The sequence below is a fragment of the Ailuropoda melanoleuca genome, chromosome 1 (genome assembly GCF_002007445.2).
Source record: "Ailuropoda melanoleuca isolate Jingjing chromosome 1, ASM200744v2, whole genome shotgun sequence".
In the NCBI taxonomy this organism is placed as follows: Eukaryota; Metazoa; Chordata; class Mammalia; order Carnivora; family Ursidae; genus Ailuropoda; species Ailuropoda melanoleuca.
In genome coordinates this window covers 167,339,816-167,356,610 of record NC_048218.1, presented here as the reverse complement: position 1 = coordinate 167,356,610, position 16,795 = coordinate 167,339,816, and the positions used below count along the sequence as shown (strand labels likewise).

The following is a 16,795-nucleotide window of genomic DNA, read 5'->3' as shown; positions in this document are numbered from 1 at the left end:
GCAACGAGGGGTGAAGCAACAGAGGCCCCTTACGGGCTGGGACCTCTCGTGACAAGCTTTCCTGCGAGCTGGCATGGCTGGACAGAGAGTGCTGCTCGTAACTGTGTCTCTCGGGCCCCCGGTCTATTACTTGCCGCCAAGATGCACCCTGGTAAGTGTGCACTCCCAAGTGACGGAGACCAGAGAAAATATGCTCGCTGGTCACAAAGCCAAGCTCTCAGGACACAGAACAAGAGGAAAAAATCTCTTCTATTCAGCCCTGCCTAAGCCTTGGGTCTCTGGGGGCCAAACCAATACCCAGAAGGACTGTGCCTTGAGGTTGGGGACTGTGCAGTGTTTACCGTGTACCTTGCTGCATGGACATTTTCTTGAAGCTGGCAAGGGGCAGAGTGTCAATCTAACCCATTCCATGACCAGGTTATCCTAATGGGGGTTTCTGAGTTAGATGATAAGCACGCTAACAGCTTCTAAGTGCTGACCCATGACCACCAATTCCGTCGCTTGGGCTGCCAAGACGTTTCTTTAGCAACAGCCTTTCCCTCACACGTGCGTTAACCCACAGCAGCGTGTGTCTAAACACACCCTGGCCTGAGGAGACCCGTGACCTCACCAGTCCGTGAGGCCGGCTACACAGCAGGGTTATAGAGCCGAAGCCTGCATTCTGTCCTGTGAGAATTCCTTCCTGTGACACTCTAAAAGACACACATGAAAGAAACCATCTCTGGGAGGAAATGATCAGTCACCCAAGAGTATGCTACCAAAAGTTGCTCAGCCCAAGGAACTAGTTCTACAGTATTTTCTTCTGCTAACTAAATTTAGAGAAAGATTCTTACCGCTCTCGATCCAGCAGACCCTGCAGACGGACAAGCTGGGAGGCTGGCGCGGTCGGAAACCTTACCTTCTGGCTGTGTGTCCGCAGTCCTGGGGCGAGCAGCCGTCCCGCAAAGGAGTATCCGCCGACTACGCCAACCAAAGGGAAGGGAAAATTCTTCCTTTATCCTTCAAGGTCTTCCAGCTGGACTAAGAGTTAAATTTACATAAAACGGATTAACCTGAGGGAAAAAACTAGAGTTTAATTATGTGTGCACAGTACACATAATGAAATTGAGACCTAAAGAGATGACCAAGGCAGGCAGTTTTTATACTTTTAGAGACAACAAATAAATCCATGAGGAATTGACGGGACGAAGAAAACTTAACTTTGGGAGCTCCAATTAGTAAGGAACTCTAGGCAGAATTTAGGGTGTGATATTAAATTAGTAAAAGTTAACAAGGATTGTTGATACAGCTTTTTTGGCTCTGAATTTTCTATCTCTGGTGATAAGAATGTCTCCACCTCCCTGGCACAGGGAGGGTGCCTTTCACATGGGAGATTTATCTCCTGCATTCAGGCATACAGAGGAGGGTCCGAGTGCCCTTCTTGTACGGGTTGTCCCTTACATATGCTTTATTTAAAATAATCAGTATGCCACAGTGGCACATTCTGGAGCAGCCTGCCCTTGGGCCCTACAAAACCAACAAACCATCTCTGTAGATATTCACAGCTCTCCCAGCACCATGGTTTTTAGACCTAAAATGAGCAGGTGTGCTGGAAGGTGGCATGCGAGCACTTAAGGATCCTATTAGCTAAGGCTTTATTTACACGATTGCTCTTTCTAGATGGTATTACTAAAATCAGTTTGTGAAGCAATATCTCACATTTATGACATACCCACAAACCACAGAGACAGGAGCATCCGGATGGCTCGACTGGACGTCTGCCTTCGGCTCAGGTCACGATCCCGGAGTCCTGGGATCAAGCCCCGGGTCAGGTTCTCTTCTCAGCAGGGAGTCTGCTTCTCCCTCTCGCTCTGTGTGCCCTCTCTCGCTCCAATAAAATTAAAAAAAAAAAAAGGCAAAAATCCTATAGTTACTAATATTTGTGGAGAAGATTTTTTTAAGATTTGTATTTGTCTCTGGAATCAATCTTAAGGAGGATGTGCTAGAGTTTGGGCACAAGAGCCCTTTTTAGCAGTTTGTACTTTAAAAAGGCCTCTTTTTCCCCCTTTTTTCTCCCTCTGTCTCAGGTGATTGATGGGCTGTGTTTGATAGATGTATAACTTCAAGGGACAGAGAAAGAATGTAAGTTCCTGAAAGAAGGGCTTGGGTTTCCCAAGACCAGTAATTTACGAGCCTTTGAGATAAATGAGGGAAGTTTTGGAATAGGTAAAGGAATAGGTGAATTTTGAATCGTGCCTGGAGCGGATTTTTATTTTGAAAGAAAAATATTGTAAGATAAGGATAGTTGCTTTCAATCTCTCAAAGAATTGGGCTGTAACTTGAATGACATCATAGGTCGGCCCACCTATCCCAACTACGTTATTAACGTCAATTCCTTTCTTTCCCCCTGGGTACATATTTGAATTTCAGATACTTCTGGCAGTACTGAGTAATCCCCCTGGGGTGTTAAGATGGGTTCCCAAAGAGGGCGCAAAGGATATTTACCTTCCCGAGATCCAGAGTCACTCCCAAAGACAGCCAAAAGACAGAACCACCGCCTGCACGTCCCAGGCAGGCAGAAAGCCAAGCCTGGTTACACAAATGGGACAAGGAAGAGGATGACAGCTGCCCCTGGGAGAGAGGGCATCCACAAACGGTGGGTTTGGATTCGGGAAGGAAAGGGTGACGTGCATTTTTCTCTTCCCCTCTCCACTGAGCACTGCAGGCACGTTCAGAGGAAGTGATTCTTCCAGTTTTTCCATGGTCCCCTGTGCGGCCTCTGCTATCTACTGGAGTTTCCCATTGGCTGTTTATTTTTTTTTAAGGGATTATTTATTTGAGAGAGAGGGAGCGCAAGTGAGCAAGACAGAGCACGTGTGAACGAACGAGCACCGTCGGAGGGAAGGGCAGAGGGAGAGGAAGAAGCAGGCTCCCCGCCGAGCAGGGAGCCCAAGGATCCCAGGACCCCCAGATCATGACCTGAGCTGCCAAAGGCAGATGCTTAAGTGACTGAGCCACCCGGGTGTGCCCCCCTCCCCTTTGGTTGAAGCAGTTTACCAAAAAATTCCTCAGTCCCATTAACTCTGAGAGGGGCCTAAGCGCAGGGGTAAAGACAATGCAGACCGAGGATTAGCAGAACGAGTGCTCAGAGGACAGAGAGGGTCAGCAGAAGTTTCTTCCGTCTTATTTTAGGTCCCTCTTCTACCTTTAATTTTCCTGGGCGTTTTGCTAAATCTTTTAATTACTCTTCTAACGAAACTATTTTGGAATTTTGAAAACTTTTGGAGCTCTGCTTGCCAGTGTAAACCAGCATCCCGTTCGGTTTGGGAACCGGTGCTTTCCAATGCGTTTCTTTTTTTTTTTTTAAAGATTTTATTTATTTATTCGACAGAGGTAGAGACAGCCAGCGAGAGAGGGAACACAAGCAGGGGGAGTGGGAGAGGAAGAAGCAGGCTCATAGCAGTAGAGCCTGATGTGGGGCTCGATCCCATAACACCAGGATCACGCCCTGAGCCGAAGGCAGACGCTTAACCGCTGTGCCACCCAGGCTCCCCTCCAATGCGTTTCTTAAATGACCTTGTCTAATGGGAACACTCCCCATCGTGGCCAATGTACTGCTAGCTTGTTTTTAGCAAAGTTTTGCCATTTCTGTAGATATTCACAGCTCCAGGCACCGTGGTTTTTAGACCAAAACGAGCAGGTGTGCTGGAAGGTGACATGTTTGACTCTTCAGAACTTAAGGATCCTATTAGCTAAGGATCCTATTAGCTAAGGCTCTGTTTACACGAAACGAGACAAATAAACATGTGCACCTAACATACCAGCAGTAACCACAAGCTGTTGCCGCCGACGGGCGGAGAGAAGGCCGCGCCCAGCACGGGGACGGGCGGTTCCCCGTGTGGACTGACCCAGCAGCCTCCGACCATCGTGGAGACTGCAGACTGGAAATGGGAAAGGACTCAAGCAGCAAAGTCCAGTAAATGGGGACTGCGGGTGGGAGCCGGGAAGGGATTCCCGTGTGGACTGGCGGGCTGAACCCAGGCTAAGGATTGGCGCTCCGCGAGAGCCCCCCATCAGCCTATGCTGACCCGGTGACCCTGGGCTGTTAAGCCCACTAGGTCAGTAGCTTGAAGGCAAAGAGGGGAGAAGAAACCCAGAGGACTCACCGGTGGCACCTGCGGAACTGCAAGAAAGGCGGGGAATGCAGACGGGCTCGCGGGGCGCCGTGCCTGTGATTCTCCTTGTCCCAACGGCGGCCAGAAGCTTGCTGCCAATCCAGTGCCACCACCACGGCTGTGAAACAAAATTCAGCCGTGTAAACGGGAAGGTCTCGTTGGCTTTATTAAACAATTCACGAATCAGGCAGCATGCCATCTAGCAAGTAGAGAGGAGCTCTGCTGAGCCAAACAAGAGAACGATTTCTTGAAAGGCAGAGAAGGCATTAACAAAAGGGAATTCACTAGCCAGGAATGCACTGCATAGGCCAGGTTGCTCTCCTAAGGAGCAGAAAGGGTCTCTCGGGAAATTTTCTGGTCAGGTTGCCCTGCTAAAGGCTGTATTCCCGGGGAGGTGAGACTGCAGTTCAATTAGGTACTGAGTCCTGGTTTACTGACCTGGGGCGTGTGAGTTTCATTTTAAAAAATCACTGGTCATTACTGTGTCCCCAGGGCTTAGCGTGACATCTTCATTTGCTGAATAACGAAGTGCTTGAGTGCCAGGCACGGTACTAGCACCATCCAGTGGTGACCAAAATGGACCTACCCTCTTTCATGGGTCTGCCACCTGGTGAGGGAGACGCAGAGTAAAGAAAAAAATCATTCAAGCAATTCATTACGATTGCTATAAAGGAGAAAGCTAAGAAGAGGACCTAATACAGATGAGGTTTCAGGGGACTTCTCCCTAATGAAGTGGCATTTAAGCTAAGCCCCGAAGAATGAATAGGAGTTAGTCAGCTGAGGTGAGGTGAAAGTGTTCCAGACAGAGGGAACAGCATATGCAAAGGCTCTGAGGCAGGAAGGAGGAGCATGTTATCCTTGAAGAACAGCAAGATGTTGGTGTGCCCTGGGGTTCAGACAGTATAGAAGAAGGGGCAAAAGGGGGGAGGAGAGGAATTGGGGTATACTAGACCAAAAGAGATCTGTGGGTCGTGTTACATATTCTGGTCTTTATCCTAAAAGCAATGGAAAGTCATGGAGGGGTTTGAAGCAAAGGGGGATATGATCCGATTTGCATTATAAAAAGACCACTCTGGCTCCTCCACGAAAATGGATTTGAAGAAGTTAGATGAGTACATGTAAATGGACCAGTGAGGAGGGCGCTGCAGGGATCCAGAGATGATGGCGCTCAGACCACCATGTGGTGGTGAAGATATGGAGAGGTTCCAGGGAGGCATTCTGGGGATGTTTAGAGAATAAGATAGAACTCTGGGATAGATAGAATATGAAGATGAGGAAGAAGGGGTCAAAGCTGGTCCCCGAGTCACTAACTTACATAGCTGGATGAAGAGTGGTCCGACACTGAGCTAGGGGCCCTGGGCCAGCGTGGCCACCTTGAGGTGCCTGGGTGGCATCCAAGCGAAGGTGTGGTGGGGCCACACAGGAGAATCCTGGGCTGCAAGCCCACTGACGTCGGGATGAGGTCACCTGGGGGCAGTGATAGGCCCTTCTCCCCAGCCTGAAGGAAATCCAACATTTAGAGGCCACATGCAGGAGAATAGGGGAGGAGAGACAGAGATGGAGTGGCAGACACAGGAGAAAACAGAGAGCCTACTATCAAGCCAAGTAGGTGTGGTGTTTCAAGGGGGCAGAGAGCATGACAGCCAAATGCCTATGAAGGACAAGACAGACCAGGCCTGAGAGATGTCATTAAGTTCAGGTTCACAGAGGCTATTGGTGACCTTAGTGAGAGCCAGTTCGGAGAGTGACGATAGCTGGAAAGGAGTAATGTTATCAAACAAGTACCCGACAAGAGCACGTCCCATAACTTCAGGGCGGTGTGAAGAACAGGAGTGTGTCAGGAACACACGCTGGCACGCCTCCTACAAGTTCCTAACATCTCACTTGTGTTCTTTTTTTTTCTCCGACAGCCTAAATGGAAACTTGATAAAGCCAGAGGAGGCCAAAGTCTTTGAGGATGAGAAGCGGATTGTCTGCTTCTGAGAGGCCGCGTCCATGTGCGGGGTCCCTGCCCCGGGAGAAGCCGCCCCGCGTAGCTGTTACAATTTTGCAGGGCAGGAGTGTGCCCGGTGAGCCGCTGCAGTGACTATAAATACACTATGAGAAGACATAATGCATATCCAGGATTATTTTTATCGGACATGAAAGGAATAAGACTGAGCTCGAACACCGGCCCTCAGGACCAGGGAAGTGAGCTGGTCATGCGTCTTCATGGAGGAGCTGAGGACACGGTAGAGAGTTAGTGCCAAGCTTCCTGGAGAAAAGGTGCTCAACAAATAAGTGTTTTACCTGGAACATTCTCTTCCTCCTCGGTCCCTCCCCACAGGTTGACGGTCTGCCCACTTCACAGCTGTAGGTGCTGAGATATGCACAGTGTCGGGTTGGACGCACCCAAGGTTGTGCCAGAGCAAAGGCTCCTCGTGGGCTTCTGTTTTCGTCCTTGGGTCCCAGTGTCTGTGGACAGAGATGACGGGGTAGCCTCTTAGCAGGTCTAAGAGAAAGGGTGGGGTCTTCATAATGCTGAGTTTCCACTCAGGGCTTTCTCGTGCTGGGCTGAGCTCCTCAGGAGGGCTGATAAGGGTGGGCGCAAGTGCTCTGTGTCAGGAGGAAGAAGCCGTGCCCATCCTCCAAAACGAGTAAGGCCCCGTTTGCCTTTGTGGCCTGAGGTCCAAACAGAAGCTTCTCTCTCTGTCTCTTGCCCTCCTGAGGAAGGGAGGTCTCTCCCTGCCCCGGACTAGTGAGGACGACTGAACTGGACTTAAGGCTGAGGGAGTTGCTGAGAACCCAGCTGGCAGAGCATGTTACACCGACCATCATGGCAGGCACGTGCTGGGTGTTAAATGGGGGAGGGGGTGGTGATATTACCACATAACTTGTTCTTTTGCCAATTCATTTAATAAAGTACTGAAAACATTATTTCTAATTGCCCGAGTCTGGGATTTTTAAAAGGGAATTTAGACTGATAAGCATGCTAGGATCCCTGGACTGCATGCCTGGGCTCCCTTCAGGATACTCAGTGCGTTGGGTGGGGCGCTGGCGTGTGGTGCTGTGAAGCGCCGCTGTAGGAAGGCCAAGGTGTCGGCGTTATGGTCCTCTGCAGCCCTCTCCACCTACCAAGGGATCGAGAACAGCCAAGGAAGCAACTGAGGCCTTTTCCTCCCTCTGACCTCTGAATCCATACAGCTGGCTTCTCAGAGGAGCAGACTTGGTCAGGGGTGGCTGGGGCCAGGATATGCTGCATGGGCCAAATTTCACAGCCCTCACCACTGTGCCATGATAGGCCCTGGCAGGCCAGGCTCGATGTCCACTACCTTCTGTGGCAGTTCACTGCTGAGTGGACCCGTCACCCACTGTGGCAAGAGGCACCAGGATGGTAAGGACCAAACATGAGAGGGGAAGGGATGAGGAGGCCTTCTGACAGTACCTCTGGGTTCTTGGAGGTCCCGTCTGCTTTGTGCAGCAGCCCCTGTCAGGAAGTGTGCAGGTGAGGAAGTGAGCTCTGAAAATCCTGTAGTCATTCAGCCACATGGTGCCTGTTCCCCTAAAGGGGGCCACTTTGGTAGCTCCAAGCCAACCCTCCCTTCACCCCAGATCTGAGTATTCACGTAATAGTCACCCCCTGAGGCACTAACTCTCCCGAACAGAGCTTCTGGGTAACAGGTATGGAATGAACGTGGCGAGCTGAAGGCCAGGGGTGCTTAGGACAGACTTCAGACTTCCTGAGTAAAAGAACTATACTTCTCAGCTGACAGATTCGGAATTTATTAAACCACTAAAACTAAACTTTTGAGAGACTAAAGTTTACTCAGAAACTACCACATAGTACTGCTTTTACAGATTATCAAAATTAAAACCGCTACCTCTAGGGAAATTAGAATTTGCGTAGTGTTGACTTGAATACTGTTTGGAAATACTTCTGGTCTTCTAGATGGTGAACGATAGATTTTCTATTTCTCAGTCTCCTAATTTGCCGGAAAGTTTCTCCGTTACTCACTGGTGAGCTTCTGTGCAGAGAAGTGGAGACTTTCCCTCATCAAGAAAAAAAGACCACTGAAAATTGAAAGAAAAAAAACAATTCCACAAACTTAGGAGAGGATTATTTCTTCCCACAAGACATCTTTTGGGAAAGAAACAACAGCTCCTATATTTCAGGCCTGCATTTATGGCATGTCTCTGCTGATTTGGAACTTATTAAAAAAGAAAAAAAAGAAAAGCCACATCGAGTCACCAGGTGGCTTTAGGCCGGGTCCCAAGACTCGGAAAGCAGGGTCGCTGCTCAGTACACCCTAGCCACCGTGAAGCCGACGCTGCTGTTTCTGCTCATCAGGGACCGGCCAGGTGGGTCTCCTCTCCGCTGGGGGTTTAGGGAACTTTGACAAGGTCACCTAGGGGCCTGGAAGTTCTCAAAGTCAGGTCCAAGAATATTCCATCTCAAGCAGTTTGGAATAGTCCGGCTTCGGCAGCCGAAAAGGCACAGCCATTAGAGTTCATCATTTCCACCCAAGAACCTACCGCTGAAGCAGGACTCACCCAACAGAGGGACGCACAGCAGCCCAGTCCTCCCCTGGTAAAGAAGGAGCAGGAGCCCACACCTCCGCCAGGTATCCCCCCTGCTCCCCCACTGGATGCACGCGGCTCACGGATCTCGGTCCACTCCCAGGCGTGCCACGTCTACTGCCGGTACCTGAGTGCTCCCTCACAGGAAAAAACCCTCACCCTGGAGCTGAAAGGCAAAACCACGATCATTAGCCCAGCTTCCAGAGAGAGGGATTTCAATGAAAACGGAATTCGCTGGCGAGGAGGCCGAGGCTCCTGTTACCACGCAGACGTGCTCGTAGCAGCGCTGCTGGGCCCGGGGGCCATCCCAGCACGATTCTCAGTCTTACAATGCAACTGACTGCATCCAAGACCAGCTTAAGACTTGTAAAGGCACTAAGCAGTGGAAAGGTTATGGGCCTCCAGTGATCTGTAATACATTTTTTAAACAATAATAAATGATAAAATAAGTGCAAGGATATTAAGCAAGTTTTTCCCATGACCACTTGGGTGGTTTTTTGTTTGTTGCAAATAACAAATATCAAAAGATCTCAACATTTTTTCCTTGTTTTTTTTCTGCCAGTGCTTTCTGTTATAAAAGCAGTATCACATTAAAGGAAATTTTTTAAATAATGCTTATAAATGACACAACACTAAGTTACTTTAATTTTTACATGTCATCTTCCCATGTTTTGCCTACTTTGTGCCATTTTTCCCAATTTTTTTTATTGTGGCAAAATACACATAAAATGTACCATCTCAACTATGTTTAAGTGTACAGTTCAATGGTATTAAATATATCTGTAATGTTGTGCCACCATCACCACCATCCAGCTCCAGAATTTTCTTAGCACCCTGAAACTCTAGATCCATTAAAGAACTCCCCATTCCCCCCTCTCCCCAACCCTTGGCAACCACCCTTTCTGTCTCTAGGATTTAAACAATTCCGAGTACCTCATATAAGCAGAATCACAGTATTTGTTCATTTTGTAACTGGCTTATTTCACCTAGCATAATGTCCTCAGGTTCATTTTCCCACATTGTTACACAGGCTTTATAATGATCATTTGTATTCTGTTGGTTTGCTTAATTATGTTCCAAATGTTACTAATCTTACAATTTCAGAGTTGTTTGTAAGTCTTAAGTAGGCCAGTACTAGGACATATGTTGACCCTTTAGAGTAGACGCCATTTTGTTTTGGTACAATTCTGCCCAGCATCAGTGTTGGAGTAGGAGACCCCCGAATTTCCTAATGGATGATGTTAAAGAAGAACCAGTCCTAACGAAAGGTAACCAGGAGGTTGTCTGGAGGAGCTAAATGGGACTGTAAGGCTAATCCCTAATTATCACAGAGCTCTACTAACCCTGCCGCCACACCAAGTACGGTCCATGATGGGGCTACTAAAGACTGTGTATAAAGGACAGCCACTAGGAAGCTAGACTGACCTCACAGCTGCGGAAGGGGGTGGATGCCTATTAATCAGGAACTACATAGAATTTAGCCAATTCATTTCCAAGGTGGCGGAAGGAGACCCGAACACAAGAGTGAGCATGCACTCCAAACCAACCATCCCTCGCCTGCAAGATTCCCCCAGCTTCTGCCCCTGAGCGTACCCTCCACTATCCTGCACTAAGACAAGGAAGAAGACGACAACAATAAAACAAACATTGCAAGGACCTTTTGGGGTTTAGGCCAGACTCCCTGGACAACCTATCTTGACCAGAGGGCTATAACATGCTTTCTGAAATAGGTTTTTGGTAACTCTAGAGTGTACTGTTCCATAGTAAATGGTATTAAGGGTTAGCCATGGAAAAAAACAAAAAAGAAATCCAGTCTTCCAGATTGGTTGTGTGGTGATTATTTCATACAACGTTTCTGTGGAAGTAGAAAATTCTTTAGGACTGTTTCTTTGGAGTAGGATTATCAAGTCAAAGATTCTTGCTATGAAATTTTCTTTCTTTTTCAACCTCTGTCAGCGCATAAAGTCTAGGGGTATACCAAATGGTTTGGAAGCAGATGGAAGTTATAGAACAATGTAATGTGAAGCTGGCAATGTCTCCTTTGACCCCATCCTGGACCCTGACCCTAGACAGTGTTGAGGCACTGCCCCTGCTCCCCCACCCTACGGATTATAGCTACAGACTGGCACCGGTGACCACTACGGCTTCTGGGAAGAAGGAATCATCCACAAATCAGCCATCTGTTTGAAACTGGTGCTGTGCAAGATAATAATTGATTAGTGTAGGTGTCAGTATCTTCAAAATCAGTTTTCCTTACTTTAAAAAACTTCTATATGTGTATATATGTCCTTGCTTTGCCCAAACACACCTACTCTGACTGGACCCATCAACACTGGGTCAGATGGAAACTACCTCTTCCCAAGAACCCTACAAAGTAGGACTTACCTCACGAATGAGGGAACCTGAGAACCCATGACTGTGGATACAGGTCTTCGTACTGATCAGGATGTGCATAAAAATGGGGGAGGGACAGGGTGGAGCAAAACCCTTCAGGAAAGGGATTTTGGCAAATGTAGAAAGCCACACCTGGCAACACCTGAGATTTTAAGCTCAGTTCAATCCACTCACTCGACCACTGAGGAGACTGGTGTCAGAGCAAAAGCAACTTGCCTGAGATCACACAGTGTTTCACTGGGAAAGCACGATCTAGAACACGGGCCTGTCTCTGTTCTGATAGTTGTGACCTTCGGTTCATTCTGCAATTGACCTTTCTCCTGCTAAGTCTGGTAAATCTGGTCCCAATCCACTAAGGCAACTTAAACAAAATAAACTCTCACCCTAAGAACACAGATGGGGTCCCTTTAGTCCCTGGTGCTAAAAGTTACAGGACTCTGGAGTCACATTTTCAAGCCTCACTGACAGTCACAAGACTAGGAACGCCCAGGAGAAGGCTGGGTGATGGGAGTCGGACTCTACCGAGCCAACAGCTTCCTCATTGGCCACTGATCCTCCTTCCGCCAACCAGGGATCTGGACCAAAGGAAGCAAGTAGGCACATTCCCAAGAGCTGGAGAAGATGCTATTTGGATGGTTTTCACACAAGAGGGCAGCATGTGTCCAGCAAGCAATTAATCCATTATGTCAGTGCCTCCCAAGGATCCAGCTGTGCTGGGGGCCTGGTGACATCGTTCTTTAAGACTCCATACCAAGCACATAATGTTAAAAGCAATTTCATTTTAAGCCCATTCACCCTTGCATCCAAAGACACTGGTAAGCAGAGTCAGCCCCAAGTCTCCATAAAGAACAGCACTGCAAGTCTCCGGGTGCTGAGGACAGAGGTTCAAATCTCAGTGCTACCAGTAGTTGTGTGACCCTGGACAAGTAACTTAGCTTTTCTGTGCTTGGGTTTCCCATTGAAATACTAGTACTCCCCTCAGAGGGGTGTTTGGTTAGAGGAGTAAATTAATACACGTAAAGCACTTAAGACAGTACCTGACGGGTAGTATGGGCTCCAGAAGCAGTAACTCTTATTCTCCGATCAGAACCTTTTCCTTCCGGCGGCCTTAATGAGCACGAGGGATAAGGAAAGAGAAAAGAGGCGCCTGGGCTGGGCCATCCTTCCCGTCCTTCAGAGCCCCTCTGAAACAACATCGCCATTTTCAGACCAATAGCAAGCTCTAGACTTTTAAGCAGCCTAGAGCCGGAAGCTATTTCCAAGGCTCAATACCTATGGGATAAGAACCATTCCCTATATTTGACACCGTCTTTCATTTTTACTTTGTTAAGGAACCGCATATCTGTGTCCTATCCAGAAACAGGGATTAGGGAGGCCAAAAGCCTGTTTGCATTTTGATTTGGTTTCACAGATGTTAGCATGTATTATCTGGCCTCCCACACTACAATCATATGGCTGAAGGTCATTTCTTTGATGTCAGCCCGTGGTTCTCTGTTTCTAGCATTTTTTTCTTTCACTCATTAACATTGCTACTGATTCCCCAGCCTGCTGAAGAAATGAATGATGGGAGTCTTGAGAGGCGCAGGAGGAGAGGGGAAAGGGAGGAAGAGAAGGAAATAAAGCAAAACGAATCGGGAGGGTGGGAGGTGGGTGGGTGAACTCCTGACTCCTGACTTGCACCCAGCTTTGCCCCTCCTATCACCTTGTCCAGGAACTGGCCCCGTGTGTCTCAGGCCGGCAGCCCAGCGTCCTGGGCACTGGTGTTTATGGAGACAGCAGCCCAGCATCCACTGAGCAGCTATGGGAGATATCCCAGCTGCCCACTGCTGCTTTTATATTTCCCAGTGGATTTGATTTTCTATTTCCCACATTCTTAGGCAATGTGTAAGGTCTTTTTCCTTCCGTCAAGATAAAGCACTAATTTCTAATTCATCTTCCCAGGAGGACCCATTGGTGATCAACAACATTCTTCCACCTGAATCATCTAGTCCAGCATTTCTCAACTTTTTTTTTCATCACTGCCCCTTCGAAGAGACTTTTTAGACATTTTTTCCCTAATCCTCTTCCCACCATGAAATTCTAACACCACAGTTATACTGTATTTCTCTTTATAGCCCCTGGGCACAAACCATTGAATACCCAAGTTCTTTTTGGTCTCCCATGAACTAGTTTTTACTCTCTAAGGGGTGACAGCCTCCCAGTTGAGAATGCTTGATCCAGTCAAACCCTAGATAATTCTTGTTACCCTTGCCATCTCCAAGAACCCCACTGTCACCCTAAAGACCATTTGCCTTTATACACATTATTCAGCTTCCAATCCAGTAAATTTTAGTAGTTACAACATTCTTATTCCTGCCTTCATTTTTTTATCTGTCCTGAAACAAGTTTAATCATTGTGCAAAAACATTGCTTGTGTTGTTTAAAAAAACGCTAAGTGTAAAAGGGGAACAGGCTGTCCTAACAGGGACTGTTCCTACCTGAAGCATTCTGGCACCAGCAGCTTCAGAGCTGAATTCCAGTGACTGCCACCAGGCCTTCAGGCAGAATCGGAGGCTGACCAAATCTGCCTTTGCTGTTGTCCCACTTCCCTTTCTCACTTCCTAATTCCCCTACCCTCACCACCCATCCAAGAGATCCACAGAATCCAAGCCTCTGCTCACCCCAGGGTGCCTACCTCCTACATCAGCACCCTCCTGCTCGGTCATCACCCTCACAAACCCCAGAATAATTCCAGAATACATTTGGCTCTTATGAAAGGGTTTGATCCCTGCAACGTCTTAAGCAGAGCTGAGAAAGCCCGTCCTCCCTCCCTTCCTCCTTCCCTTCTCTTCCTTCCTTCCCCTCCCCCCCCCCACAGACAAATACTGAATACTTACTTTATCCCAGGCATTTTGGGGGCTGGTAAGAATACAATGGTTAGTGTCACGTCTGGGATTTGATTTTACTCTATTTACAGGTTAATAAGTTAGACTGTTACTGTTTCATGGATGCTGGTATGACACGAGACTCCTGGGTCAGATACACAAGACTTTACCATCCACAGAACGGCAGAGAGCGGATGGAGAATAAAATTTTTATAAAAAGTTTCCATAAGGAAATTTGTCAACACTGAACGTTTCTGTAAGGTCAAAGTGAGATTATTCCTGAAAATGCCCATGGATTTAGTGACATGGAAGTTAAAGTTCACCTTGATAACAGCCATTCTGATAAACTGACAGCAGCGAAGCCAGACTGGAGTGGGTTGAGAAGTAATTGGATTAAAGATGACTTTCAAGAAATAAATGAAAGAGAAGAGATGGGACAGTGCTCAAAGGGGATATGGAATCTAGGGAGGGTTACTTCATCTGAAGTAAGACCAGTTAAATAAACATTAATTGGGAGGGAAAGATAGGGTGGGAGAGAGAGAGAACTCGAGACTCCTGAGGTGAGCTGGACCAGGGCCTGCCGCATAGATGAGACACTGAGTGTCCCACAAGCAGCGGGGCTCCAGGGTGAGGCGCAGAGCAGGCGGGTGTGCGAGGCTAGGAGGATGCTGGCACACTGTCAACATCCACGGTGAATACGAGACTCTCTGAGACAATCATCTCTTCAGGGGGAAGGGGAACCAAAAACAGAGTAGAGTAGAATTTATTCCTTTTAAATGTGGAAACGTTTTTTAGGACCATTTTTGCCCCTTTTGATTCCTTTAGTTTCTGAAAAGACGAAAACGAAAGGTAAAGTAAGCCGCACTTACAGTCTTCCCCCAACTGTCCCTCCTCAGACAGAAGACTCCAGGGCCTACCATCACGGAACGTCACTGAAGGAATGAGGTCAAGGATACCAAGAGATTACTGGAATTGTGGCAAACTCCCATAGAAGGTTCACAATGTGTCAGACCCTCTTCTAATCATTTATATATACTTTTTGTTTTTTTTTCTCACTTCTCACAGTAACCCTATGAAGTCAAGGAAACTGAGCTACAGAGAGATTAAGGTAACTCACCCAAAGATCACACAGTAAGTGAGATAGCAGATATTCCAACACAGGCGGTCTGGATCCAGTTGGCATGTTCAACCACGTACGCCATGCTGCTGCTATTACTGAGTGCCCAGTAAAGAGTAATCCAGAGATGAGCAGAGACGAGAGGCCCTGGGAGGAGAGATGGGGAGACAGTTTGAGGCTGGGGGGAGAGGTGGATCCATTAAGCCTCAGGTACAATGGGCCACCTTAATTTGGACTGTAAGCTAAGACATCATCACTACCGTGGTTTAACCAAATGATTAGGACTCATTTATTTAAATGCCAAGTCTACTCAAATAAATTTATAATGTATCAGTAAAGATTACATTTTTATAAATAGGCCTGAAATGTAATTTTAGGCCTATTTATGTATAAATGTATGTATATATAAATGTATGTATAAACGTATTTATGTATAAATGGATACAAATGTATAAAATGTATAAAAAATCAATACAATTTTTATTATAACCAACAGTGATATTAGAACTTGATCTGGGTTCTGAAAACAGCCTCATAGCTGGACAAAATCATCAAACATATGACTAAGATGTTACAGATATGTGAATGATTTGCCTAACTTGTGCATTAGTACCATAATATGTATGGTAGATTCTTATGGCAAATGCTCCCCAATAAATGGGTCATGAAATGACACATTGGCAAACATGTTAAGCAGAAGCCTGGAAAGTGCTCGCAGATCGGACCTTGTCCTCTCTTGCTGCTGGGAACCCTTCCACTGCCGTGTGAATAATGCCAGGCAAAGCTGCCGGAGACACTTGGGCCAGCCAGCAGCCAGCCAGCACTTACCTCCAGACATGTGCACCTAAGACAACGCCCCCAGCTGACCCACCTGCTGGCTGGAGACGCGTGAACAAGTCTAGGCAAGAGCCCACATTTCTGACTCGCAGAACTGGGAGTTAAGTAAGGCTGTGCTTTTAAGCTACTAAGTTTGGGGGTGGTTTGTTACTCAGTGAAGGATAACTGAAACAATACATAAAAATTAAGGAAGGCTAGCTGCTGTACTAAATGACCCCTAGATACACAATGGCTTAAATACAATAGAAGTTGACCATTCACAGAAACAGTTCAAGAAGGTTTCAGATTGGTGGTAGGGGGCTCTGTTGCATACAGTCACTCAGGGACCCAGGCTGCCAGTTTTTGCCACCTTCAACGTACGCTCGCCAGGTCACCTAGGCACCGTAAACCAGACAGCAGCAGCAGAGACAGCGTGGAGGGCAGCAGATGGGAAGTTTTATGGGCCCGCTCAAGAAGCAGGGCACATCTCTTCTATTCGCATTTCCAAGGTAGAACCCGATCACATGGCCAACCCTAACTGCAATGAAGGAGTCTAGCTGTGCGCCTGGAAGACGAGGAAAAGAGCATGAGGAACTCACGGTTTGATGCTACAGACTTACATTAGCTTTTTAGGCACAACAAGAGCACAGGGAACCTAATCCACGTCCATCTTCATTCCTTCATCTGCAACACAGGGAAATAAGTGTTTCCGTGAGGTGGTTACAAGGATTCCATGTAAAGTACTCGGTAAGGGTGTCGGACACATGACAGGCATTCAATAAATGGTAGCTATTAGCGTTATTGCTGTTACTAAGTTGAATGGTGTGAGAAATCAAAGAGTATGGAGAGAAGGAGTTACACGATGCTATCCAGATAGCAGTAACATTACTCAT

At 47.3% G+C, this 16,795-nt stretch overlaps 1 protein-coding gene across 13 annotated transcripts in view; it reads left to right on the top strand.

Annotated features, from left to right (window-relative positions):
* The window catches only part of NOD1 (nucleotide binding oligomerization domain containing 1), a 64,601-nt gene extending 57,531 nt beyond the window's left edge, over window positions 1-7,070 (top strand). For 8 of the 13 annotated variants that reach the window (XR_004628350.1, XR_004628343.1, XR_004628358.1 and 5 more), the window contains one exon: window positions 6,065-7,070. Coding sequence is in view for 5 of the 13 variants with exons in the window: in XM_034669864.1 (XP_034525755.1) it covers window positions 6,065-6,137 (73 nt within the window). In the remaining 8 variants the exon portion in view is untranslated. Of the gene's footprint in view, window positions 1-2,066; window positions 2,122-2,409; window positions 2,636-6,064 lie in introns of all 13 variants that reach the window. The other 5 variants (XR_004628353.1, XR_004628346.1, XR_004628354.1 and 2 more) reach the window with 3 other exon arrangements.
* The last annotated feature ends 9,725 nt before the right edge of the window (window positions 7,071-16,795 follow it).